The following is a 25362-nucleotide window of genomic DNA, read 5'->3' on the forward strand; positions in this document are numbered from 1 at the left end:
AGGGTTTTTAAATTTATTTTTATATTTATTTATTTCCTTTTGTTGCCCTTGATCGTTTTATTGTTGGAGTTCTTATTATTGATGTCATTGTTTTTGGACAGGACGGAGAGAGGAGGGGAAGAAGAGGGGGAGAGAAAGACAGACACCTGCAGACCTGCTTCACCGCTTATGAAGCGACTCCCCTGCAGGTGGGGAGCCGGGGGCTCGAACCGGGATCCTTAATACCGGTCCTTGCTGTTTGCACCAAGTGCGCTTAACCCGCTATGCTACGGCCCGACTCCCGCCTTTCGAGGTTTTACTGCAGACTCTCCCAGGGCTCCGACCCAGGAAATGGCCGCGAGGACCTACGCCGTGGGGCATGTGCCCTGTTCTCTGGGTCAGGCCCACGGAGCCTCTCTTCAGGCTTGACAACAGTGTGCTTCCCTCCCTCCGGACGCTTCCCGTGCAAATGGAGCCAGGCCTCAGACCGTCCTCAGAGGCGGCTCTCAGCAGCTGATTACAGACAAGTGGCCTCCGCTTCCATTACCCCGGCAGCTGCCTAATGCACTGGAACCACAGAATGGGCCCTCCTCGCTCTGCCATCTCGGCTCCATCTTCATAAGCTGCAGCAGACAGACAGGCGCCCCCAAGGTACAAAATGTTTCTTTCCAGGTCATTTCAGAGGAGAAGGGTGGTGGGGGAAGATGCATATGTTTTAATGGGGCTTCTGTGGTCAAAATAATTCATCTGCAGATGTGCCCTAGCCAGCCACACGCGGATCAATTCGTTATGCTGAGGTAATTAAAATTTATGATGCCATTTGAAGGCAGTAAGAAGTGGGGTGTCTATGTGGAGGTGGAATCAGGGCGCTTCCCACTGTACGAGGCTGGCAGCTGAGCCCATAATTATGATAAGCTGGCCCTTTTTAGCACTAACTTGGGTCCAAGGAAGTTGCCAAGTTTCTGAAATGTTTCCTTCCACAGACTCTGCTCATCTCTAGGATCTGAGCAGAGGGAAACGAAGAAAACCAGAATTAAAGAGGCAATTTATAGGACCTGACTACTCATAGAAAAATAGTACATTTTTTTTAAGACTTCAATACTGGAAAGAGAAAAATAATAATAAAGCAAAGGATCACCAGGAGAAAGTTGTGAGTGGGGGGCCGGGTGGTGGCGCACCTGGTTAAGCACACACACCACAGTGCACAAGGACCCAGGTTCAAGCCCCCGGCCTCCAACTGCAGGAGGAAAGCTTCACGAGTGGTGTAGCAGGGCTGCAGGTGTCTCTGTCTCTCTCCCTCTCTCTGTCTCCCCCTCCCCTCTCAATTTCTTTCTGTATCCAATAATAAACATAGATACATAAAAATATTTTTAAAAACTCTTTCAGAAAGGAGGCAGTGAGTGCTAACAGTTCACAAGTATGGCTCAGGTCTTACCTGCTTGGCACTGTGTTTGCAACGTCAGTATCACAGTCATGGAATCTACCAGAATCAAAGCTCTGGAAATTTCTCTCTCCCCCCCTTCCTTCTTCTCTTTTCCTTCCTTTGTTCGTTCCTTCTTTTCTTTCCTCCCTCCGTTTTCTTTTATTCATTCTTTCTCCCCCCCATACCACGATTATCTGTGGGGCTTTGTGCCTTTGCCACAAATCCACTGCTTCTGGTGGCCATTTTTTTCCTTTCTTTTTGTTTCATGGGACAGAGATAAACTGAGAGGGGTGATAGGGGGTGGGGACGACTGACTTCTCCCCTGCAGGTGGAGGCCAGGGGCTTGAACCTGAGTCTTTGCACTAATCCTAGTCTGTCACCGCCTGGCTCTGCTCTTGAAATTTCTTTCAAAAATGTTCTCAGGGCCAGTGTTTCGGTGAGGGTTAGGCTTACATGCGGAGACACTCAGCCAGCATCAGAAGTACTTCCTGTGCTGGGCAGCCCTGGGATGAGTTTACTGGTCAGTTGGTCCTCTGTCTCCCTTCGAGCCTTGCTGATCCTACTGGTTCGGTGTAAGAGGATCTGCTGGAGCTTCTGCTCTCCAGCCCTCCTTCCCTTCATCTTTAAACCAAGAAAGAGACCTGCAGTAAGGCTGAGGTATTTTCTAAGTGCTTCTAAGACAGCTCTAACTGTCTCAGGGCCATGGATAGGAACCGTAACACACAATCCACATGGCACTGTCTTGTTCCGTCTGTGTTTGTGTTTTCCCCTGAGAATACTGCCCTTAGGTGACACCACAGTCAGGAGCACATCGTCAGCCACTTTCTGAGCCGTCTATGAAGACGGAGCTGCAGAGCTACAGAACACTGAGCCTCAGCCCAGGGGAAAAGGCAGAAGAGGCACCGCGGAAAATGCTTCACCTGTGAGCAATGGTGCAAGTCCCCGCTGGTAAGAGTTCACAGTGGAAAGCAGACCCTGTTTGTTAAGGGTCTCTACTGAAAAGCCAGAAAAAGCTACCCGTCCTCAGTGGGTAGACCAGCCGGCAGCGTTGTCCAAAGTGCGGGCAGTGAGGTCTCTCAGAACTTCAAGAGGGTCAGGATCCAGACTCTGAGACAGAGTCCCGGGGAAACTAGAGGCTGCCATTTCTTATCGTGATTTCCTGGCTGGCTGTGAAGGTTAATGGGATGAAGCCTTCACTATCAGCAGAGAGGAGGACCCAGTGGGAGCCTGCAAGGTAACATCAAGACAAAGGCAAGTTAGGATACTGCATCTTGTCCTGCAAAGTACAATGACCAATATAGTGTGTGTGTGTGTTTTCTTTCTTTTTCAAGGGGAAGGGTACAGTAGTTGAGGATATGAAATCTGATCACCACAAGACTTTCTAGAGCATAAGATGGGAGGACTGAGTATTACTTGGAGTCAGGTTATATGGCAGGAAGAAATGAATATTGGTGGCCTGGGCTCAGCTAAGGGACATACACTTTCTTCTTTTAAAAAAGTTTAAATGGAGTAGGGATAGACAGCATAAAGGTTTTACAAAGAGACTCTAATCTTGAGGCTCCAAAGACCCAGGTTTAATTCCCACCCAACTATAAGCCAGAGCTAAGCAGTGCTCTGGCAATAATAATAATAATAATAATATAAATAAATAAATACTAACTATCTACAAAACGGAGATCCCACCAACTCTTCATCTGAACTATTCCAGCCTTTAGGTTCATGATTAGTCAATAATTTGTTTGGCTTTATATGTTAACTCTTCTTTCAGCCACCAGGTTCCAGACGCTACCATGATGCCAACCTGACTTCCCTGGGCAGACAACCCCACCAATGTGTCCTGGAGCCCGTTTCCCCAGAGCCCCTCCCCACTAGGGAAAGAGAGAGGCAGGCTGGGAGTCTGGATCGACTTGCCAACACCCGTGTTCAGTGGGGAAGCAATTACAGAAGCCAGACCTTCAACCTTCTGCATCCCATAATGACCCAGGGTCCATACTCCCAGAGGGATTGAGAATAATAGGAAAGCTATCAGGGGAGGGGATGGGATACAGAGTTGTGGTGGAAATTGTGTGGAGTTGTACCCCTCTTATCCTATGGTTTTTGTCAGTGTGTCCTTTGTATAAATAAGAATTTAAAAATAAATAAGGGGGGAGTCGGGCGTTGGTGCAGCGGGTTAAGCGCACGTGGCGCAAATCGCCAGGACCTGCGTAAGGATCCCGGTTTGAGCCCCCGGCTCCCCACCTGCAGGGGAGTCGCTTCACAAGCGGTGAAGCAGGTCTGCAGGTGTCTGTCTTTCTCTCCTCCTCTCTGTCTTCCCCTCCTCTCTCCATTTCTCTCTGTCCTATCCAACAACGACGACATTAATAACCACAACAATGTTAAACAACAAGGGCAACAAAAAGGAAAATAAATAAATAAAAACTTAATTAAAAAAATAAATAAAATAAATAAGGGAGTTGGGCGGTAGCACAGCGGGTTAAGCGCAGGTGGCGCAAAGTGCAAGGACCAGTATAAGGATCCCGGTTCGAGCCCCCGGCTCCCCACCTGCATGGGAGTCACTTCACAGGCGGTGAAGCAGGTCTTCAGGTGTCTGTCTTTCTCTCCCCCTCTGTCTTCCCCTCCTCTCTCCATTTCTCTCTGTCCTAGCCTACAACGATGACAATAATAACTACAACAATAAAAAACAACAAGGGCAACAAAAGGGAAAAAATAAGTATTTTAAAAATTAATTAAATAAAAGTAATTGACAGCTCCTTTAAGAACAGCCCAGGGACCAAAGAGGTGGAACAGCAGGCAGAGCTCATGATTTGCCTCTTTCTTGTGTCTGTCTGTCTCTCTCTCTCTCAATATATCTGAATGTAAAAGTGGTCTTGGAACTGTGAAATTGCACATATATGAGGCCTTGGTTCTGCCAAAAAGGAAAGAAAGAAAAAAGTCCAGCAATACTTGTATGTTTTTTTTTTAAGATTTATTTACTGATTTGTTTATGAGAGGAACAGAGAGGAGGAGAGAGAAGCACGGCATCACTCTGGCGGGGTGTGAACTCAGGACCTCAACACTTTCTTTTTTTTCAATTTTTTTAAAAAAATTTATTTACTTTCCCTTTTGTTGCCCTTGTTGTTTAACATTGTTGTGGTTATTGATGTCGTTGTTGTTGGATAGGACAGAGAGAAATGGAGAGAGGAGGGGAAGACAGAGAGGGGGAGAGAAAGACAGACACCTGCAGACCTGCTTCACTGCCTTGTGAAGCGACTCCCCTGCAGGTGGGGAGCTGGGGGCTCGAACTGGGATCCTTACTCCGGTCCTTGCACTTTGCGCCATGTGCATTTAACCCACTGCACCACCGCCTGACTCCCATCCTCAACACTTTTATCTACTGCACCACCTCTAGGGTCAGACAGTAGGCAGTTCACTAGCCACCTAGCTAAACGGTGACTATTGCTCATTTTCACAAATGGTGACAGTTATGAAATGGGGTAGCAGGGCAGAGAGCATAATGGTTAAGCTTTATGATGCCAGAGGCTCCGAGGTCCGAGGTTTGATCCTCTGTATCACCAAAAACCAGAGCTGAGCAGTGCTGTGGTGAAGGGAGGAGAAGAGAAAGAAGAAGAAAGGAGAAAAAGGAAAAAGGAGGTGATGGAGAATGAAGAAGAAAGAAAAAAAGAGGAAGAAGAAAGAGGAAGGAAGGGTGGGGAGACGGCATAAAGGCTATGGCTAAGGGATTTTCATGCCTGAGGATCCAAAACCCCACCCTCAAAGCCAGAGCTGAGAAGTGCCCTGGTTAAAAAAAAAAGGGGGAGGGGAGGTGGTGGCACACCTGCTTAAGCCCACACATTACAGAGCACAAGGACGCAGGGTTGAGCCCCTGGTCCCCACCTGCAGGGGACAGCTTCACAAGTAGTGAGGTAGGGCTGCAGGTGTCTCTCTGTCACTCCCCCTTTCTGTCTCCCCCCCCCTCTCAATTTCTCTCTATCTCTAGCTAATAAAATAACATTATAAATAAATAAATAACATTATATTTAAAAAAAAAAAAGGAAGAAAAGAAAGTTACAGCATGGGTGGGAGAGAGAAAGGGGCCTTGGGAGGGTCATTCCTGGGGTTGACCTACCGTGCAGCATCTCAATAAGACAGAGGCCGAAAGTCTGCTGGATCGCACTGAGTCTTAGTTTGCCACTGCAGAGGAGCACGGTTCTTTTTTCAACAGCAGGACCTACATAAGGTTTCTTCAAATAGGAAAATAAAAGTTGTTAAGCTGACAGCAGAAGCTGTGAAGTTGACGCCTCACCTTACTCATGACCATCAAGTAGGCTTGAGTTGTAAATAAGGGATTTTTTGCTGCATTAACAGAACCAAAGGATCAGAACAAAACACAGACCCTAGTTCCCTTCCCCTTTACTTTGCTCTTTCCCCAGAGCTAAGTCCTTATCACTAAAGACGGCTTTCCCAGGATGTAACTAATAATGACTCTAGAGAATGATGGCGGTAGCCTGCCACTGAGTCTGAGGAGGGGCAGTTAGTTGCCTGGCTGCTTCCGACGTAACTGAGAAAGTTCATGTTCTCTTTACATGAATGTAACTGATAAGAAAGACTGTCCCAGGGAGTCGGGCTGTAGCGCAGTGGGCTAAGCGCAGGTGGCGCAAAGCACAAGGACCGGCATAAGGATCCCGGTTCGAGCCCCGGCTCCCCACCTGCAGGGGAGTCGCTTCACAGGCGGTGAAGCAGGTCTGCAGGTGTCTATTTTTCTCTCCTCTAAGCTGTCTTCCCCTCCTCTCTCCATTTCTCTCTGTCCTGTCCGACAACGATGACAACAACAATAACTACAACAATAAAACAACAAGGGCAACAAAAGGGAATAAATAAATTAAATAAATATTAAAAAAAAAAGTTTAAAAAAAAAAAAAAAGAAAGACTGTCTGTCCCAAACACTGGGACATCTGGGAATCTGCACAAGTGAGATAAACAAATTGCCATAAGGGGGCCAGGCGGTGGCGCACCTGGTTGAACGCACACACACTACAGTGCGCAAGGACCCAGTTCAAGCCCCTGGTCCCCACCTGCAGGAGGAAAGCTTCACAAATGGTGGAGTAGAGCTGCAGGTATCTCTCCTTCTCTTTCTCCCTCATCCTCTCTCAGTTTCTCTCTGTCTCTATCCAATAATAAATCAATCAATAAAATTAAACAAACAAGCAAGCAAACAAACAAAATTGCCATAAGCATTCACATCCATTAGGAAAAACACAAAGAAAGCTATTTAGACATTTCAGGCTCCAGGCATGCAACTTCACATGCATGGCACCTTGGGTTCAATCTCTGAAACCAACAAATCATTTCTTTTTTTTTTTTTTTTTTTAACCTCCAGGGTTACTGCCAGGGCTCGGTGCCTGCACCACAAATCCACTGCTCCTGGAGACCATTTTTTCCCCTTTTTATTGCCCTTGTTGTCTTTTTTGAATTGTTGTTGTAGGAATTGTTGTTGTTATTGATGTCGTCATTGTTAGATAGCACAGAGAGAAATGGAGAGAGGCGGGGAAGACAGAGAGGGGGAGAGAAAGACAGACAGCTGCAGACCTGCTTCACCACCTGTGAAGCGACTCCCCTGCAGGCGGGGAGCTGGGGGCTCGAACCAGGATCCTTAGGCCAGTCCTTGCGCTTTGCGCCATGTGTGCTTAACCCACTGAGCTACCGCCTGACTCCCATGAAATTTTTTTTTTTAAGAATTTATTTATTTATTCATGAGAAAGATAGGAGAAGAGAAAGAACCAGACATCACTCTGGTACATGTGCTGCCGGGGATCGAACTCAGGACCTCATGGTTGAGAATCCAATGCTTTACCCACTGTGCCACCTCCCAGACCACTCTGAATGAATTTTTAAAAAGGGGTCTGCAGCAGTAAAATCACCCACGCATGAGGGCCCAGCACAGCCAACAAAACAAAACATAGATATGAAAGTCGTGTGTGCGTGTGTGTGTGTGTGTGTGTGCGCGCTGGGGTTGGGGGGTCATCATCAGGGCATCACTGTTTGGGTCTAACTTTTTCAGACAAAATGACAGAGACACAGAGACAGTGAGAGAGAGGAAAAGAAGCTACACAAGACAAAGGAGGCAACCTCAAACAACTGGGCATGTCCAGAATAAGTTCTATAAACATTTCACATAGGGAGTCAGGCAGTAGCGCAGAGCAAAGCCCAAGGGTCTGCGTGAGGATCCCGGTTCAAGCCCCCGGCTCCCCACCTGCAGGGGAGTCGCTTCACAGGCGGTGAAGCAGGTCTGCGGGTGTCTGTCTTTCTCTCCTCCCTCTCTGTCTTCCCCTCCTCTCTCCATTTCTCTCTGTCCTGTCCAACAACGACATCGATAACAACAACAATAATTACAACAACAACAACAACAAAAAAAAGGGCAACAAGAGGGAATAAATATTTTTTTAAAAAGTCCATGTCCTCAGAGGAAAGGAGAAAAGAGAGAGGGAAAGACAGGATGAGCAGAGAGAAGGAAGGACACCACTGTTCTGCCATATATGCAGCTCCCCTAACGGCATCCATGGTGGTTCCAGGGATCGAACCCAGGGCCTCTTGCATGGGGTGGGGGGCATGCACTCTACTGCTATCTATCACCTGGTCTCTCTTATTGATGACAAAAGTGGCAGAGCACGTTTAGCTAGATAGCACAGCAGGCTATCTAGCTCTGACAACAGAAGTGGATATTATAAAAAAAGGTACAGTGGGCAGGGGTAGCTAGCATAATGGTTATGCAAAGAGACTCTGATGCCCGAGGCTCCAAAGTCCCAGATTCAATCCCCTGCAACACTATAAGCCAGAGCTGAGCAGTGCTCTGGTAAAATAATAATAATAATAATAATAATAATAAATAAAAATAAAGAAAAAAGAAAAATGTACATATATACATGATTAAATTATATATGTACAATATATATGATTTATTCCATTGGTCCTGATATCTCACCTGAAGGTGAGAGAGAGAGAGGGGAAGAGAGATACCTACTATACTGTGCCACTGCTTGTGAAGCTTCCCCCTAGCAGGGGGACCAGGGCTTAAACCCTACATAAAATCTTAATGAAATATTAGATCTAGACTATTCCTTATGGCACCACCCTGAGCCATACCTGAGCAGTGCTCTGGCGTTGCTTCCTCTCCCGTTTTACTGAAATTTCTTTATTTCTTTTTTCTTTTTGCAGAGGCTTCAAATCTGTGTGATTTCACTGCTAGTCGCTGACTGCCCTTTCTGACTTTTTTTTTCTTTTATCAGATAGAAGGTGAGAGAGGGACACAGAGACAGATACCACCACCACCACCACCACCACCACCAACAACAACAGCAACAACAACAGCACTGTTCTGCTCCTGAAGCTCCCCCTTATGGGGAGCTTCCCATGTCCTGAGCAGGGGCTCAAACCTGGGTCCTCATGCATGGCACAGTGTGCACTCTACCGGGTGAGCCATCTCTAGCCCTCCCCTCGCCAAAAACAAACACCCTCTTGCAAGCTGATAACCCGATAGGAAAAAAATTAGCAAGAGGCGATTTATGTCTGATTAGGAAAACAAACCAACAAACACAGACACAGTCAAATTCACTGTAAGTAAAGGAATCCCAATAACAGACGTGAAAACATCTCTGCACATTTACCAGACTGAGGATGGGAGGAAGGGGGGACTCTGGGATGTGGCTGATGGACATGTGATAACTCACTGTCAAGTTAAAAAAAAGTCTCTGAAGACAATCTGACAACTCTACTAAAAGTAGAAGAATATCTCTATCCCTATCTATCTATCTATCTATCTATCTATATCTCTATATCTCAGACAGCCCACACTCCCCCAAGGTGGAAGGTCACCTTCTGACCCCATCTAGCAAAGCAGTGACAAACGCCGCCACCCCCACGCCTAGACACTTGTGTATAGGAGCTCACACGTCAGTATGTGCACGTGGGGAGACAAGGAAAGATGTGGGTTAAAGTCCTGACTCATCTGAGAGGAAAAGTGTTCATGATAAAAACGGCTATGGGGGGTCGGGCGGTGGCACCCGGTTAAGCACACATGGTGCAAAGCGCGAGGAGCGGCATTAGAATCCCAGTTCGCAGCTCTCAAGTCCCAGGTTCAATCCCCCACACCACCGCCATAAACCAGAGCTGAGCAGTGCTCTGGTAAAAAAAAAAAAAAAAAAAAGAATCCTGATTCGAGCTCCCGGTTCCCCACCTGCAGGGGGTCATTTCACAAGAGGTGAAGCAGGTCTGAAGGTGTCTGTCTGTCTCTCCTTCTCTCAGAGTTTTCCCCTCCTCTCTCGATCTTTGTCCTATCCAACAACGATGAGAGTAATAACAACGACAACGATAAACAAAAGGGCAAAGGGGGTCGGGCGGTAGCGCAGTGGGTTAAGCGCACGTGGAGCGAAGCTCGAGGACCAGTGTAAGGATCCGGGTTCGAGCCCCCGGCTCTCCACCTGCAGGGGCGTGGCTCCACAAGCAGTGAAGCAGGTCTGCAGGTGTCTTGTCTTTCTCTCTCCCTCTCTGTCTTCCCCTCCTCTCTCCATTTCTCTCTGTCCCATTCAACAACAACAGCAATGGCACAATACCAATAATGGCAACAACAAGGGCAACAAAATGAGAAAAATGGCCTCCAGGAGTAGTATAAAAAAATAAACAAACAAATAAATAAATACCGCTATGATAGGATCATAATGTTCATACAGAAGGCTTTCATGCTTGAGGTTCCTAGGTCCCAGGTTTAATCCCTGCCACTACCAGAAGCCAGAACTGGAAGAAAAACAAAGCAAGCAAGCAAACAAAAACAAACAAACAAACAGTGGCCTGGGAGGTGGTCCAGTGGATAAAGCATTAGACTCTCCACCATGAGGTCCTGAGTTCAATCCCCAGCAACACATGTACCAGAGGGGATGCTCTGGTTCTTTTCCTCTTTCATCAATAAAATAAAAATGATATAATTCCATTTATGTATGTTTTTATTTATTTATTTATTTATTTAATATTTGGATAGAGACAGAAAGACACTGAGAGGGAAGGGGGGATATTGAGAGAGAGAGACACATGCAGCCCTGCTTCACTACTTACGAAGCTTGCCCCTGCAGATGGGGACCTGGGGGTCAAACCTGAGGCCTTCTGCACTGTAATGTCTGCGCTCAAGCAGGTGCGCCACCACTCGGCTCCTATAAGTCCATTTACGTAAAACTACGCTTGCACATGTGAATGCATACACAGATGCATTAAAACTTTTCTTCTAAACATTATAGTTTTTTTAATTTATTTTTTATCTATTTATTCCCTTTTGTTGCCCTTGTTATTTTTTTTTATTGTTGTAGTTATTATTGTTGTTGTCATTGTTGGATAGGACAGAGAGAAATGGAGAGAGGAAGGGAAGACAGAGAGGAGGAGAGAAAGACAGACACCTGCAGACCTGCTTCACCGCCTGTGAAGCGACTCCCCTGCAGGTGGGGAGCCGGGGTTCGAACCGGGATCCTTATGCCGGTCCTTGTGCTTTGCGCCACCTGCGCTTAACCCGCTGCGCTACAGCCCGACTCCCGCATTAAAACTTTTAACTTCTCTTTTTGGAGAGCCGGAGCTCCCTGCATGTGTGATTTCACCACTCTGAACCACATTTTCATTCAGAGAAAAACAGAGAGAGACAGAGACAGAGACAGAGTCAGAGTCAGAGTGGGGCTCCAGCACCTGAGTTTCCTCTAGAGTCACAGCGCCTCCCAGAACTTGGGGTGTGCAGGGCAAGGCATACACCCGGATCTGGTGACAACGCTCCGGCCCCATTACAATTTTTTTTTTCCCTAGAGAAGTGACCAGAGGTTTCCTAGGCAGAAACAGGAAAGGAAAAGAGCAGGGAGTTAGGGGCAAGAGCCAGAGACAGCGGCCCTCCCCCTTCCCTCCGACACAACCTCTGGGAGCTCACAGGCTGGGAGGGAGGGAGGGGGGCTCTGCCAGAGAACATTTTCTTTGTCTCCTCTTCCAGTTGTTTGCTTTAAGTCAGAGCACTCCCCGGCGCTGGCTTCTAGTGGTGCCAGAGATTGAACCAAGAGCTCTCGCGCCTCAGGCATGAAAGTCTGTGGAAATACTGAGTCCTCACGGAAATTTGCTAAATGAGTACTTTTTTTATGAATACAAGTGTCTTAAAAAAAAGCTTTCTCAGTGAAATAACAATAAAAATGGCTTCTCCAGGGAGTCGGGTGGTAGCACAGTGGGTTAAGCGCAGGTGGCACAAAGTGCAAGGACCTGTGTAAGGATCCCGGTTCGAGCCCCCGGCTCCCCACCTGCAGGGGAGTCGCTTTACAGGCGGTGAAGCAGGTCTGCAGGTGTCTGTCTTTCTCTCCCCTCTGTCTTCCCCTCCTCTCTCCATTTCTCTCTGTCCTATCCAACAACGACGACATCATCATCAACAACAACTATAACAACAATTAAAAAAAAAAAAAAACAATAAGGCTAACAAAAGGAAAAATAAATAATACAAAAAATTAAATAAAAAAAAGGCTTTTCTAAATATGCATGGCTCCCCACAAACTACGCAGATTTATTTTTCCCCCTGCTGGACTCGAACCTGGGTCACACACACATGTCAAAGCAGTGCATCATTCAAGTGAGCTATTGCACTGGTTCAAAAATATGCAGAAATTGCCAGCAGGCGGATGACCCTTGTGTTTTTCATCCTGTGCACGTGACTAACTCACGGTGTGTGCTGGTATGTGTGCTTACCTGATTGGCGGGCAACAACCTGGAAAGGTGTCACAACTTGCCCGTAACATTGCGTGCTAGGTCAGAGAAAGTCCGTTAGAAAGGAACCTTCCCCATCAATACACTGTGGTGTTTTAAAAATATTTATTTATTCCCTTTTGTTGCCCTCGTTGTTTTATTGTTGTAGTTGTTGATGCTGTCATTCTTGGATAGGACAGAGAGAAATGGAGAGAGGAGGGGAAGACAGAGAGGGAGAGAGAAAGACAGACACCTGCAGACGTGCTTCACCGCCTGTGAAGTGACTCCCCTGCAGGTGGGGAGCTGGGGGCATGAACTGGGATCCTTATGCTGGTCCTTGCGCTTGGCGCCACATACGCTTAGCCCGCTGCACTACTGCCTGACTCCCTACATTATGTTATTTTAGATAGAGACAGAGAGGGAGAGAGAGACCACAGCACCAAAGCTTCTCTCACATGGTGGGGCTGGGATTGGATGTGGATTGGACGTGGATTGCATATATGGAAAAGCAGTGCACCGCCTGAGGGGGCTATTCTGCCAGCCCTCATCAAAACATTTTTTAAAAATATTGTTTATTTACTTATTATTGGATGGAGGCAGAGAGGGGAGGAGAGGTAGAGAGGCAAAGAGACAGAGAGACCCCTGCTTCACCACTTGTGAAGCTCTCCCCCTGGAGATAGGGACCATGGGCTTGAACCTGGGTCCTTGCACACTGTAATGTGTGTGCTTAACCAGGTGCACCACTGCCTGATCCCTTCAAAACATTTACTTATTCATTTATTTCCTTTTGTTACCCTTGCTGTTTATCGTTGTTGTTATTATTGTTGTTGTTACTGATGTCGTTGTTGGATAGGACAGTGAGAAATGGAGAGAGGAGGGGAAGACAGAGAGGGGGAGAGAAAGACAGACACCTGCAGACCTGCTTCACCGCCTGTGAAACGACTCCCCCGCAGGTGTGGAGCCAGGGGTTCGAACTGGGATCCTTACGCCAGTCCTTATGCTTTGCACCACATGTGCTTAACCCACTGCACTATCGCCCAATTCCATATATATATTTATATATATATATTTTTTTTAACCAGAGCACTGCTCAGCTCTGGTTTATGGTGGGACAGGAGACTGAACCTGGGATTTCACAGCCTCAGGCACGAGAGTCTCTTTACATAATCATTTTAATATCTACCCCACCCTCAAAACATTTTTTAAGGATTTATTTATTGGGGGCCGGGCAGTAGCGCAGCAGGTTAAGCGCACATGCTGCGAAGCACAAGGATCCCAGTTCGAGCCCAAGAGAGGAGGGAAAACAGAGAGGGAGAGAGACAGACAGACCTGCAGACCTGCTTCACCACTCATGAAGTGACCCCCCTGAAGGTTGGGAGCTAGGGGCTTGAACCTGGATGCTTACATAGTTCTCGCGCTTTGCACCACATGCTCTTAACTGGCTGCGCTACCGCCCAGCCCCCTAAGACTTATTTATTTAACGAGAGGACAAACCAGGGCATCACTCCAACCTGCCACCAGGCACCAGGAGTCACTCCTGGCCTCACCTGTGCACACCTTGTACTCTGCTGCTAAGATGCCTGCCCTGTCATTACTGTCTTTTTTGCCATGCCGACTAGCTTTAATGCAGAGCAGTAGCTCATCAAAGAAGTTTGGGGGTGGGGGGGTTGCAGGCAGTGGCGCACCTGGTTAAGCGTTCACATTACAGTGTGCAAGGACCCAGGTTCAAGCCCCTGGTCCCCACCTGCAGGGGGAAAGCTTCACAAATGGTGAAGCAGGGCTGCGGGTGTCTTTCTGTCTCTCTTCCTCTCTATCTCCCTTTCCTCTTAATTTCTGTTTCTATCCAATAATAAAGAAATAAATAAAAAAGATTTTTAATTTATTTTATCTATTTATTCCCTTTCGTTGCCCTTGTTTTATTGCTGTAGTTATTATTGTTGTCGTCGTTGTTGGATAGGACAGAGAGAAATGGAGAGAGGAGGGGAAGACAGAGAGGGGGAGAGAAAGACAGACACCTGCAGACCTGCTTCACCGCCTGTGAAGCGACTCCCCTGCAGGTGGGGAGCCGGGGGCTCGAACCGGGATCCTTACACTGGTCCTTGCGCTTTGTGCCACCTGTGCTTAACCCGCTGCGTTACAGCCCAACTCCCATAAAAAAGATTTTTTAAGTTTTTAAATAAAATAACAAAGAAGGTGGTTGGGCCCCAGCAATAACCCTGGAGGCAAAATAAATAAGTAAATAAATAAATAAACACAAATAATCCAGAATGTTACCTGGTAAGTGATATGGACACAAGGCAGATCCTCACAGAGTGGATACACTGGAGAGGGTTTCTTCTCATTCCGGAGCAAGTCTGTGAGTTCAGAAAGACTCTGCTGCATGTCCGTCAGTTTCCTAGATAACATTTCCAGTTCCTTGGAGAGCTGAGACGTTTCCTTCTCCCTCGTCAAGTGCTTTATTTGAGGCGCACTGGGAGGTTGTGGGGTGCTGGTGGGGTCTGAGGTGGTGCTGGATCTGGGCAGTGTTGCTGCCCAGTTAACAGGTTCCATTTCTAGAGTTTCCAGGGGCCCAAAGCTGGAGCCATTACTGAGACCGGATGGGGGATGCCTGATTTCTTTAATAAGGGGACTTCCGGGTCTCCCCCCTTGACTATTGCTGTTAGGTGTTAATAAGAGAGCGCCCCTTTGGGGCCAACAATCTGGGGAAACACATCCGATTCGTTTCTTCCTCTCAACTTGATTTAAGCGAGTATTGGAATTCAGGCAGCCACTTTGGGTTTCGCGCAACGTCAGGGAAAACTCTTCCAACATGACTGGTCTAACGACCAAACGGATGAGGTACGGATTAGATTTCGAAGCGGGAAGGAACGTCGAATCCGTCAAAGTTTGTTTTCCTACCAAAATCAGTAACAGTTTACTTGTCAAGAAACATAAGCCTTTTGGCCTTTCGCTACTCTCTAACTCAACTTGCTGGATGTTTGGCATAAAGGATGGAACGATGGAGTAGATAAAAATTATATTACACGTATTGGAAGCCACGGCCACGACCTGCGCCGGAGGGTTAAATGCTATTAGGTCGGGAACCAGAATGCCTGGGATGGTGACTTTGCTGGTTCTGTTCACCCCTTTCTCAAACGTCACAAGGACCAAATGTGAAGAATCCAGGCCAGTTCCTGTCAAGGAGGGGTCTGTCTCCCTTAGACAAAACAGAGGTCTCCCCTCGGCCTCAGGCTTTTTGAAACGTATGTGAGTTAGGTCCAGAAGATCGGAAAAGGGTGTTTCGGAATCAGTTGCCACTTTGTCCATCACTGACGATGAAGTGTACGGACAGGTGTCTTCACCACTAGGCTGAACGGCCAAGGCTCCAGAGGCACTTAAGCCACAAATCTTGTCGAGTGGAAGCTCAGTGGTGACGGCCACCTGTGAGGCCACAGTGGCTGTGATGGAGCGGACGCAGCTGTCCACATCAAACACCGGGTAGAAGGAACACCTCTGCAGAGTCTTCTGGGGACCGTCCCAAATGTACGAATGCAGGCTGCTGCCCACTGCCACCACCAACCTTTGGCCGTCCTGGGTCCAACACGCACAGTGAATGGGGCCCCGGCCCTCGACGTCAGCTCTCGCCTGAGAATGGCCACGGTGAACATGGTAGTACACAGAGACATCTTCTGCAGTCAATACTGTCAGGAGAGCATTCTGAGGGTGCCACACACAGCCCTGGGGGAGGATTGGGAGTGACTCTTTTATCTCACAGGTCTGAGACATTGGCTGTTCGCTTTTCTCTGAGGTGCAGGGAACCAGCTGCCAGACGGTGACACGCTTCTTATGCTGCACAGCAAGCAGGGCAGGACTGTCCACCAGGCCGGCAGGGGCCCAGGACACCCCGTACACCTGCTCAAATTGTCCTATGACCTTTGAGTCCCCAAAACTGGCCTCTCCGCTGAGCAGCTGTAACTGAGTCAGGAGTACCTGATTCCCATTGGTCCACGCCAGGCCGTGAACTGGGTGTATTGCTTGATACAGTGCGTTCAGCCCTGTCCTGAGAAGTTTTCCTTTTCCTAAATCCATCCTTTTTGGCCGAGGTGCTCTGAAGTAGTTAAACAGGAAAGTTAGACCATGAGAGTGTAACCAGACAAATCCAGACTGCAGAACATTTTACACAGTGAGACTTAAGTGTCTTTTTACGAGACAACCAGTTTGCGCCATTTACGGTTCCAGAAGATGAGAAGGGGAAAAAGAACAGGGGGAAAGAGACAAGTCAGAAGAGATCACAGAGTCCCTGAGGCTGGGCAGTTGGCAGAGCAGCACACTTGCAATGTGACCCCTGACCTAACTTACGCCAAAGTGACATTCTAGTTCCCTCCTTGTTTAAAATTTTTTAAAATTACCTTTATTGGATAGAGACAGAAATCGAGAGGGAAGGGGGAGAGAGGGAGAGAGAGAGAGAAAGAGAGACAGAGAGACACCTGCAGCACGGCTTCACCATTCGTGGAGCTTTCCCCCGCAGGTGGGGACTGGGGACTCGAACCTGGGTCTTTGCTCATTGTAACATGTACACTCAACCAGGTGCGTGACCACTCGACTCCTTAGTTCTCTCCTTCTCCCCACCTCTCTTTAACAAGTAACTAATTTGGCCTGGGATGTGGTACAGTAGGCAAAGCATTGGACTCCAGGGGCTTGAACCCGGGTCCTTGTACACTGTAATGTTGGCGTTCTACCAGGTACCTGCCCCTCAGTTATTTATTTTTTTAATGTTTATTTATTTCTTTTTGTTGCCCTTGTTATTTTTCATTGTTGCTATAGTTATTGTTGTTGTTATTAATGTCATTGTTGTTGGATAGGACAGAGAGAAATGGAGAGAGGAGGGGAAGACAGAGAGGGGGAGAGAAAGACAGACACCTGCAGACCTGCTTCACCGCCTGTGAAGCGACTCCCCTGCAGGTGGGGAGCCGGGGGCTCGAACTGGGATCCTTACGCTGGTCCTTGCACTTCACGCCATGTGTGCTTAACCTGCTGCGCTACTGCCTGACTCCCTCATTCAGTTATTTTAAAAAATATATGTATTTTTAGATTTATTATTGGATAGAGATAGAGAAATTGAGAGGGGTGGGGGAGAGGTAGAGAGATACCTGCAGCACTGCTTCACCACTCATGAAGCTTACCCCTTGCAGACGAGGACTAGGGGCTTGAACCCGCATCCTTGTGCACTGTAGTGTGTCACCACCTGGCCCTCTCATTCAGTTATTTATAGTAACTCATGGGCACTTGTCCAAGTCAATATAATAGATCTGCCTAGATTTTTTTTTTTTAGAGGCTGGAAGACAACAGAATATATATTACGTCTTTATTTTTACCAGACTACTGCTCAGCTCTGGCTTATGGTGATGCTGGGGACTGAACCTGGGACCTTTGGTGTCTCAGGCATGAAAGACTCTTGCATAACCACTTGTGTACTCTCCCCAGTCCTTACCTAGACTGGTTAAGCAGCCCCATTAGCAGCTACGAGGTATTCATTTCGTAGCATGCAGGTAGCATGACGTGTTCAATGATTCTCTCATAGGTGCAAAGGCTGCCTGTTTCCAGTTTTTGGAGAGAGAAGGTGACGGAGAGGAAACAGACGGCACTGCACCCTCCCTGCCTCACCTGCAGCTCTCGTGGTGCCGCACGGGTCTGGTGCTTCCATGTGACGCCACAGCTGAAGCCCAGGTCTCACGCACGGTAAGGTGCGCATCCTTAAGGGTGAGCTACCCCCGTCCGCGGGGTTTCCAATTTTTGTCTAGATGTGCATAGAAACAAAACATCTGGGAGCCGGGCGGTGGCGCAGTGGGTTAAAGGCAGGTGGTGCAAAGTACAAGGACCAGCATAAGGATCCCAGTTCCAGGCCCCCGCTCCCCACCTGCAGGGGAGTCGCTTCACAGGTGGTGAAGTAGGTCTGCAGGTGTCTGTCTTTCTCTCTCCCTCTCTGTCTTCGCCTCCTCTCTCCACTTCTCTCTGTCCTATCCAACAACAACATCAACAACAACTACTACAACAATAATAAAAAGACAACAAGGGCAACAAAAGGGAATAAATATTTTTTTAAAAAAGTAAAATCTTATGCATTGCTGAGGAGACAGCATAATGGTTATGCAGAAAGACTCTCATCCTGAGGCCCAAAGGTCCCAGGTTCAATTCCCAGCACCACCATAAACCAGAAACGAGCAGTATTCTGATCTCTTTTTCTCTCTTGCTCCCCTTTTCACTTTCCCTCTCCTTTTCTCTGTACCTCTCACTAAAGTAAATAAATAAAATATTTTTAAATCTCATGCAATTAAATGCTAAAATCAAATTCTAAAATGCATCATGTTTTTGATGGAGTAATACTTGCCATTGCAATTAAGGTTCTAGAGTTTCTTAATTTCTTTCTTTCTTTTTTAATACAAAATCTCACTTTTAAGGGTGTTTGTTTTGTTTTTATTTTGATGCCAGAGCACTGCTCAGCTCAGTCTTATGGTGATGCTGGGAACTGAACCTGAGACCTTTGGAGCCTCAGGCATGAAAAAAGGCTTTTTCCATCATTATGCTATCTCCCCAGCCCAAGGCTTTTAAATAGCTTTCTTTCGTGTACATCCTTCCATTAGACTGCTCATACCTGATCCTTCCCATATGCTTATTTTTTAAAATATTTTGTTTATATTACTATTATTATTTTACCAGAGCACTGCTCAGCTCTGGCTTATGGTGGTATGGGGGACTGAACCTGGGACTTCGGAGCTGCAGGCACGAGTCTCTTTGCATGACCATTATGCTATCTACCTCTGCGCCCATAGGCTTTATTTGACTTTTTGCTTTCACATTAGAGGGAAAGAAAGAGGCAGTGCTTAAATCCCCATTTGCCATCAATTTAAAATACAGCAGGACCTTACCAACTGCTATGAAATTTGTGATCAGCCTTTGTGCGAAATATAAGACATGTCAAAACAAAGAAAGTCAGACTGACAGTATTATTGACAGTATTATTGTATGTGCAAGAAATAGGCTGTGTGTGTGTATACATATATTATTGCCACCAGGGTTACTGCTGGGGCTCACTGCCTACACAATGAATCCACCACTCCTGGTGGCCATTATTTCCTTTAATTAACTAATTAATTCTTTAAAAAATTATCCTTATTTATTTATTGCATAGACAGCCAGAAATTGAGAGGGAAGGGGGTGACAGAGAGACAGAAACAGAGACACACTTGCAGCCCTGCTTCACTACTTGCAAAGCTTTCCCCTTGCAAGTGGGAACCAGGGGCTTGAACTTGGGACCTCGAGCACTGTAATATGTGTGCTCAACCAGCTGCACCATCACCCGGCCCTTTAATTAACTCTTTTATTTGATAAAACAGAAAGAAATTGAGGGGGGGGTGGAGATAAATGGAGGGAGAGAGAGACATCTGCAGATCTACTTCCCTGCTGGTGAAGCTTCCCCCCTGCAGGTGGGGAGCAGGGGCTCAAACCTGGGTCCGTGAGCATGGTAATGTGTGCTCTAAACCACATACACCACCGCCTGCCCTCTGTATTTTTTTAGTATTTTATTTATTCCTTTTTGTTGCCCTTGTTTTATTGTTGTAGTTATTATTGCTATTGATGTCATCGTTGTTGGATAGGACAGAGAGAAATGGAGAGAGGAGGGGAAGACAGAGAAGGGGAGAGACAGACACCTGCAGACCTGCTTCACCGCCTGTAAAGCGACTCCCCTGCAGGTGGGGAGACAGGGGCTCGAACCGGGATCCTTACACCAGTCCTTGTGCTTTGCGCCACCTGCGCTTAACCTGCTGCGCTACCGCCCGACTCTCTGACCTCTGTATTTTAAATACTTCCAGATACTATGTGAGTTTTCTGGCCAGTGTGGAAGGGAACAAAGGGAGAAATGTGCCCAGCGTTTGCCATGCTGCTGCTGGCCACCTACGACCTGATACAACCTTGGTCATGGTTTGCACTTAACCCATTGCACTACAGCCTGACTCCCTAATAATTATGTTTTCAAACAGTCTTTCTTGTAATGTTGTAATGGAAAACAAAGATTAAAAGGTAGAAACACTTCACCTAATAAAGAGCTCTTATAAACCAGACTAGAAGACTATTAGCAGGCAGAGCACAATAATCAAAAATACATTTAAAGTCATATGCAGTTTGACTTACCAGCACCAAGCAAATGTCTATACTTGTCTATTTTTTTTTTTTTTATCCTCAGGATTATTGTTGAGGTTTGTTGCCTGCACCATAAATCCACTGCTCCTGGAGGCTATTTTTTCCTTTTTGTTGCCATTGTTGTTATTATTATTGCTGTCTTCGTTGTTGGATAGGACAGAGAGAAATGGAGAGAGGAGGGGAAGATAAGGGAGAGAAAGATAGACACCTGCAGACCTGCTTCACCACCTGTGAAGTGACCTCCCCTGCAGGTGGGGAGCCAGGGGCTCAAACTGGGATCCTTGCTCCGGTCCTTACACTTTGCACCATGTGCACTTAACCCGCTATGCTACCACCCCGCCCCGTCTTTCTTTTAACTAGAGCACTGTTCAACTCTAGCTTGCTGTGGAGCCAGGAATTGAACCTGAGACCTCTACATCTTGGGTCTGAGAGTTTTTTTACATAGCCAGCCAGTTACCTCCCTAGTTCTCATGTCTCTACCACCACCACCACCACCACCACCACCACCACCACCACCACCATCTTTTTTTTTTTGCCTCCAGGGTTATTGTCGGGGCTCCCTGTTGAATCCACTGCTCCTGGAGGCTATTTTCTCCCCTTTGTTACCCTGGTTGTTTTACCATTATTGTGGTTATTATTATCATTGTTACTGATGTTGTTGCTGTCGGATAGGACAGAGAGAAATGGAGAGAGGAGGGGAAGACAGAGAGGGGAAGTGAAAGGCAGACACCTGCAGACCTGCTTCACCGCCTGTGAAGTGACTCCCCTGCAGGTGGGGAGCCGGGGGCTCCAAGCCACGTTCGCCCAACCCACTGTGCCACCGCCCGAACCCCGTCTTTTTTTTTTTTTAAGACAGAGACAGAGGCAGAGAGAGCGAGAGCCTCTTTCCAAGTAGTGGGGGCTGGGCTTGCACATACATGGCAACGCAACACATTATCCAAGTGAGCCAGTTCACCCGCCCTACCACTCCCTTCTTAACCTTTCCCAGATCGCCTCCAATCCCACCCATCACTCCCCTCCAAAACACCTCTCACAAGACACCATCGCCATCCACGTCACGGGACCCCATGGACATTTCTCAACTGTCTTCCTGAGGAGTAAAAAGGGCCAAAGACAGATCTCAAGAAGCTGACTTCAGACTCTCAACCCAAAGAGCAGCATTTGCTGTCAGACTGCTTGGTGATCTGCTTTTAACTTGTCTGCGGATTATTTCTTATTACTTCTTAGCTAGCTCTGTCCTGGGTCCTGGACTCGGTTACTCAGAAGGAAGAGTCTGTGACACTTGCCTGCACCTGATGTATAGATTAAGTGGTTCCTCAGTGCCTTGCCAAATGGACAAATAGGTCCCCTGTCATCACTAATGCAGAAAACTGCCACCCCCAAACCACTGGTCTTATATAAGATAAAATATGGTTTCCCTCATATCTACTTATGTGCTTTTAAAAGCCTTTTATTGATAAATAATGTATGATATATTTTCCTGGGCAGAGAAAATTCCTAATGGGGCAATTACATGGAAGGCCATATATATGATGTTTCTGGCTACCCAAGTTAGTCTAATGTCACTGAAGGGAAGTGTGGCTACGGGTAGTATATATATATATATATATTTTTTTTTTTTTTTTTTTGCCTCCAGGGTTATTGCTGGGGCTCGGTGCTTGCACCCACCACGAATCCACTGCTCCTGGAGCCTTTTTTTTTTTGCCCTTGTTGTTTTATCATTGTTGTGGTTATCATTGTTATTATTGATGTCACTGTTGTTGGATAGGACAGAGAGAAATGGAGAGAGGAGGGGAAGACAGAGAAGGGGAGAGAAAGATAGACACCTGCAGACCTGCTTCACTGCTTGTAAGGTAACCTCCCTGCAGGTGGAGAGCCGGGGGCTGGAACCGGGATCCTTATGCCGGTCCTCGAGTTTTGCACCATGTGCGCTTATCCCACTGTGCTACCGCCCAACCCCCAGAAGAATTTAAAAACAAACCTGGGGAAAAACAAGCCTGATAAAAAAACAAGCCTGATAATAAAGAATTTAAAAACAAACCTGGGGAAAAACAAGCCTGAGACTTTTATAAAAAAAAAAAAAAAATCAATGACATTATGGTCTGGGAGATGGTGCAGTGGACAAAGCATTGGACTCTCAAGCATGAGGTCCCAACTTCAATCCCCAGCAGCACATGTACTAGAGTGACGTCTGGTTCTTCTCTATCATTCTCATTTATAAATAAAATCATTTAAAAAATCAGTGATGGGTGGCGGGGCGTAGCACGGCGGGTTAAGCTCACATGGCGCGAAGTACAAGGACCTGCACAAGCATCCTAGTTCGAGCCCCCAGCTCCCCGCCTGCAAGGGGAGGTCGCTTCACAGGCGGTGAAGCAGGTCTGCAGGTGTCTGTCTTTCTCTCCCCTTCTCTATCTTCCCCTCCTCTCTGGATTTTTCTCTGTCCTATCCAACAACAACAGCAATAACAACAAGGGCAACAAAAATGAGAAAAAAAGGCCTCCGGGAGCAGTGGATTCTTAGTGCAGGCACTGAGCCCCAGCGATAGCCCTGGAGGCAAACAACAAACCAGCAGAATAAACAAGCCTTTTAAGAACTTACATTTTGCCTGAAGCTCTCAACACTCAACAGAGCCCACTAGCCCACTGTATGCATGCATGCATGGACAAAGTGAGTAAAACCATTTATTCTTGTTTTTTTATCCTTTTTGGGGGAGGGGTTGTCACCGGGGTTTCCCTACTCTGGTCTAACTCTTCTCAGAGACAGAGAGAGAGGATCCCATAGCACCAAAGCTTCTTCCAGTGCATCAGGGGCAGGGCCGGAACCTGGGCTGCCCACCTAACAGAGCAGGCACCTTACCAAGTGAACTATGCATCCAGCTCCCGTGTTTTTTGTTTGTTTGTTTGTTACTAGAGCACTGTTCAGCTCTTGCGTATGGTGGTTTAGGGGATTAAACCTGGGACTTCGACGCCTCAGGCATTACAGTCTATTTGCCTAAGCTTTATGCTATCTACCCTCTGCCCTTTTTTTTTTTTTTTCCCATTTTTACTGGATAAGACATAGAGAAATTGAGAGGGGAAGGTAGAGAGGGGGAGAGAAAGACACCTGCAGACCTGATTCACCACTTGTGAAGTAAGCCCCCTGCAGGTGGGGAGTTGGGGGCTCCAACAAACCTGGATCATTGTGTGGGCCCTTGCACTTTAAAAAATATATATATTTATAAAATGGAAATATTGACAAGACCACAGGATAAGAGGGGCACTACTCCACACAGTTCCCACCACCAGAACTCCGTATCCCATCCCCTCCCCTGATAGCTTTCCTATTCTTTATCCCTCTGGGAGTGTAGACCCAGGGCCATTATACGGTGCTGAAGGTGGGAGGTCTGGCTTCTGTCATTGCCCCCCCCCCCTCCATGAACACTTTCCTGCATGCTTCTCCCAATTCATGCCAACTGATACTGCATCTGCTGATCCCAAGCCAATCATCGCAACATTGCCAGTACCACTTCGGACTGCATCCAGAAACGTCGCGTGGAATGTCAACCCACCAGCTTCATTGCTCTGCCACCAGGTTCCAGAAGCTACCTTGATGCCAACCAGACTTTGCTGGGCAGACAACCCCACCAATGTGTCCTGGAGCCCCACCTCCCCAGTGCCCTGTCCCACTAGGGAAAGAGAGAGGCAGGCTGGGAGTGTGGATCCACCTGTCAGCTCCTGCTTTGAACCTTTAAGGACAAGTCTAGGACAGGGGAAGATAACATAATGGTTGTGCAAAGAGACTCTCATGCCTGAGGTTTCAAAATCCCAGGTTCCCAGTCCCCCACCCCACCTTAATCCAGAGCTGAGTAGTAGATGGGGGGGGGCAAGTCTAGAAACACAAGTGAATTAGAAAGTTCCAACAGGCTTCAACAGTGGTGCATATCCCTCGAAATGCTTTGCTAAATTTATTGAGTTTATTGTGTTCCCGCCATGAAATGACTTCAAGTTCTTTATGACTTTCTCTTTCTCTCTTCCCTTTTGATTCTTTTTTTTTTTTTTTTTCCAGCTAAACCAACAGTAAATTCACGCACACAATTAATCCGAACAATACGATGCCAACGTCTCTCCGGGGTATTTGCTATGCGGTTTCTTTTGGGCTTTTGTTGTTGTTGTTGTTGTTCATACTGTACCACTTGACGCCACATATTTTCCCACTTACATCAGCATTTCCCCCACGTTCCTTCAAAGTTTTAGAAGTTATTTTTAGAGGCCCCTTAAATCTTCACTCGGTGAAGTTGCACGTCTCCTTGCTTTTTTTTTTTTTTTTTTTAAGGCACCTGCTTGTGCCGACTTTATCCTAATATAGACACGGCCATGACTAAGGTCCCGATGCAGAATGCGCCTGCCACTGTGGATCCCTCGCTCAAGAATATTCCAGAAAGTTCACTCCCGCGTCTCAAGGGTCCTCCCGGGCCGGCCCCGCACACGCGGCCCCCACACAGTCACCCCATCGCCTGTGCACAGCCCACACCCCAAGTGCGTCAGGCCTCGCTGCCTCCCTCCCAGCCCACCCCGAGACCCTGCACCCGCCTGGCCCCGCAGCAGTGGAGACGAAATACCTTCGGACTCGGCCGGGCCGCCCCGCCTCGCGCGCAGTGGATCCGAGGGCTCTGACAGAACCGGAAGCAGAGATTCCCGGGCTTCTGATAGGTCAGCGGCGGCTGGGCAATGTTCCCTGTTTATTGGATGCTCTATTTGTCCTGGTATAAAAGCGTCCTTCCCATTGGTCAATAGCGTCGGGGTTTTCGCACGGATTTCTGGGAGTTGTAGTTTAAAATTTTTAAAAAATTTTTCTTTATTGGGGAATTAATGTTTTACATTCAACAGTAAATACAATAGTTTGTACATGCATAACATTCCCCAGTTTCCCATATAACAATACAACCCCTACTAGGTCCTCTGTCATCCTTTTTGGACCTGCATTCTCCCTCCACCCACCCCGGAATCTTTTACTTTGATGCAATACAGATAAAAATATATGGGAGTCGGGCCAAGCTCAGCGGGTTAAGCGCACGTGGCGCA

General features: G+C 47.2%; 1 protein-coding gene across 2 annotated transcripts; it reads right to left on the reverse strand.

The window, feature by feature from the left end:
• Positions 1 to 1273: 1273 nt before the first annotated feature.
• Positions 1274 to 24957, reverse strand: WDCP (WD repeat and coiled coil containing). 2 transcript variants are annotated; one of them, XM_060186647.1, is made up of 4 exons: positions 24900 to 24957; positions 14399 to 16211; positions 5508 to 5622; positions 1274 to 2629 (listed from the first exon to the last, which is right to left on the reverse strand). In XM_060186647.1, exons 2-4 carry the CDS (start codon positions 16190 to 16192, stop codon positions 2532 to 2534), a joined length of 2007 nt encoding a protein of 668 aa, XP_060042630.1. In that variant the 5' UTR covers positions 16193 to 16211; positions 24900 to 24957; the 3' UTR covers positions 1274 to 2531. The 2 variants fall into 2 exon arrangements, with proteins under 2 accessions (XP_060042630.1, XP_007516827.2); XM_007516765.3 differs by lacking the exon at positions 24900 to 24957 and adding an exon at positions 20294 to 20366.
• Positions 24958 to 25362: the final 405 nt, after the last annotated feature.

Source organism: Erinaceus europaeus, chromosome 3 (assembly GCF_950295315.1).
Source record: "Erinaceus europaeus chromosome 3, mEriEur2.1, whole genome shotgun sequence".
In the NCBI taxonomy this organism is placed as follows: Eukaryota; Metazoa; Chordata; class Mammalia; order Eulipotyphla; family Erinaceidae; genus Erinaceus; species Erinaceus europaeus.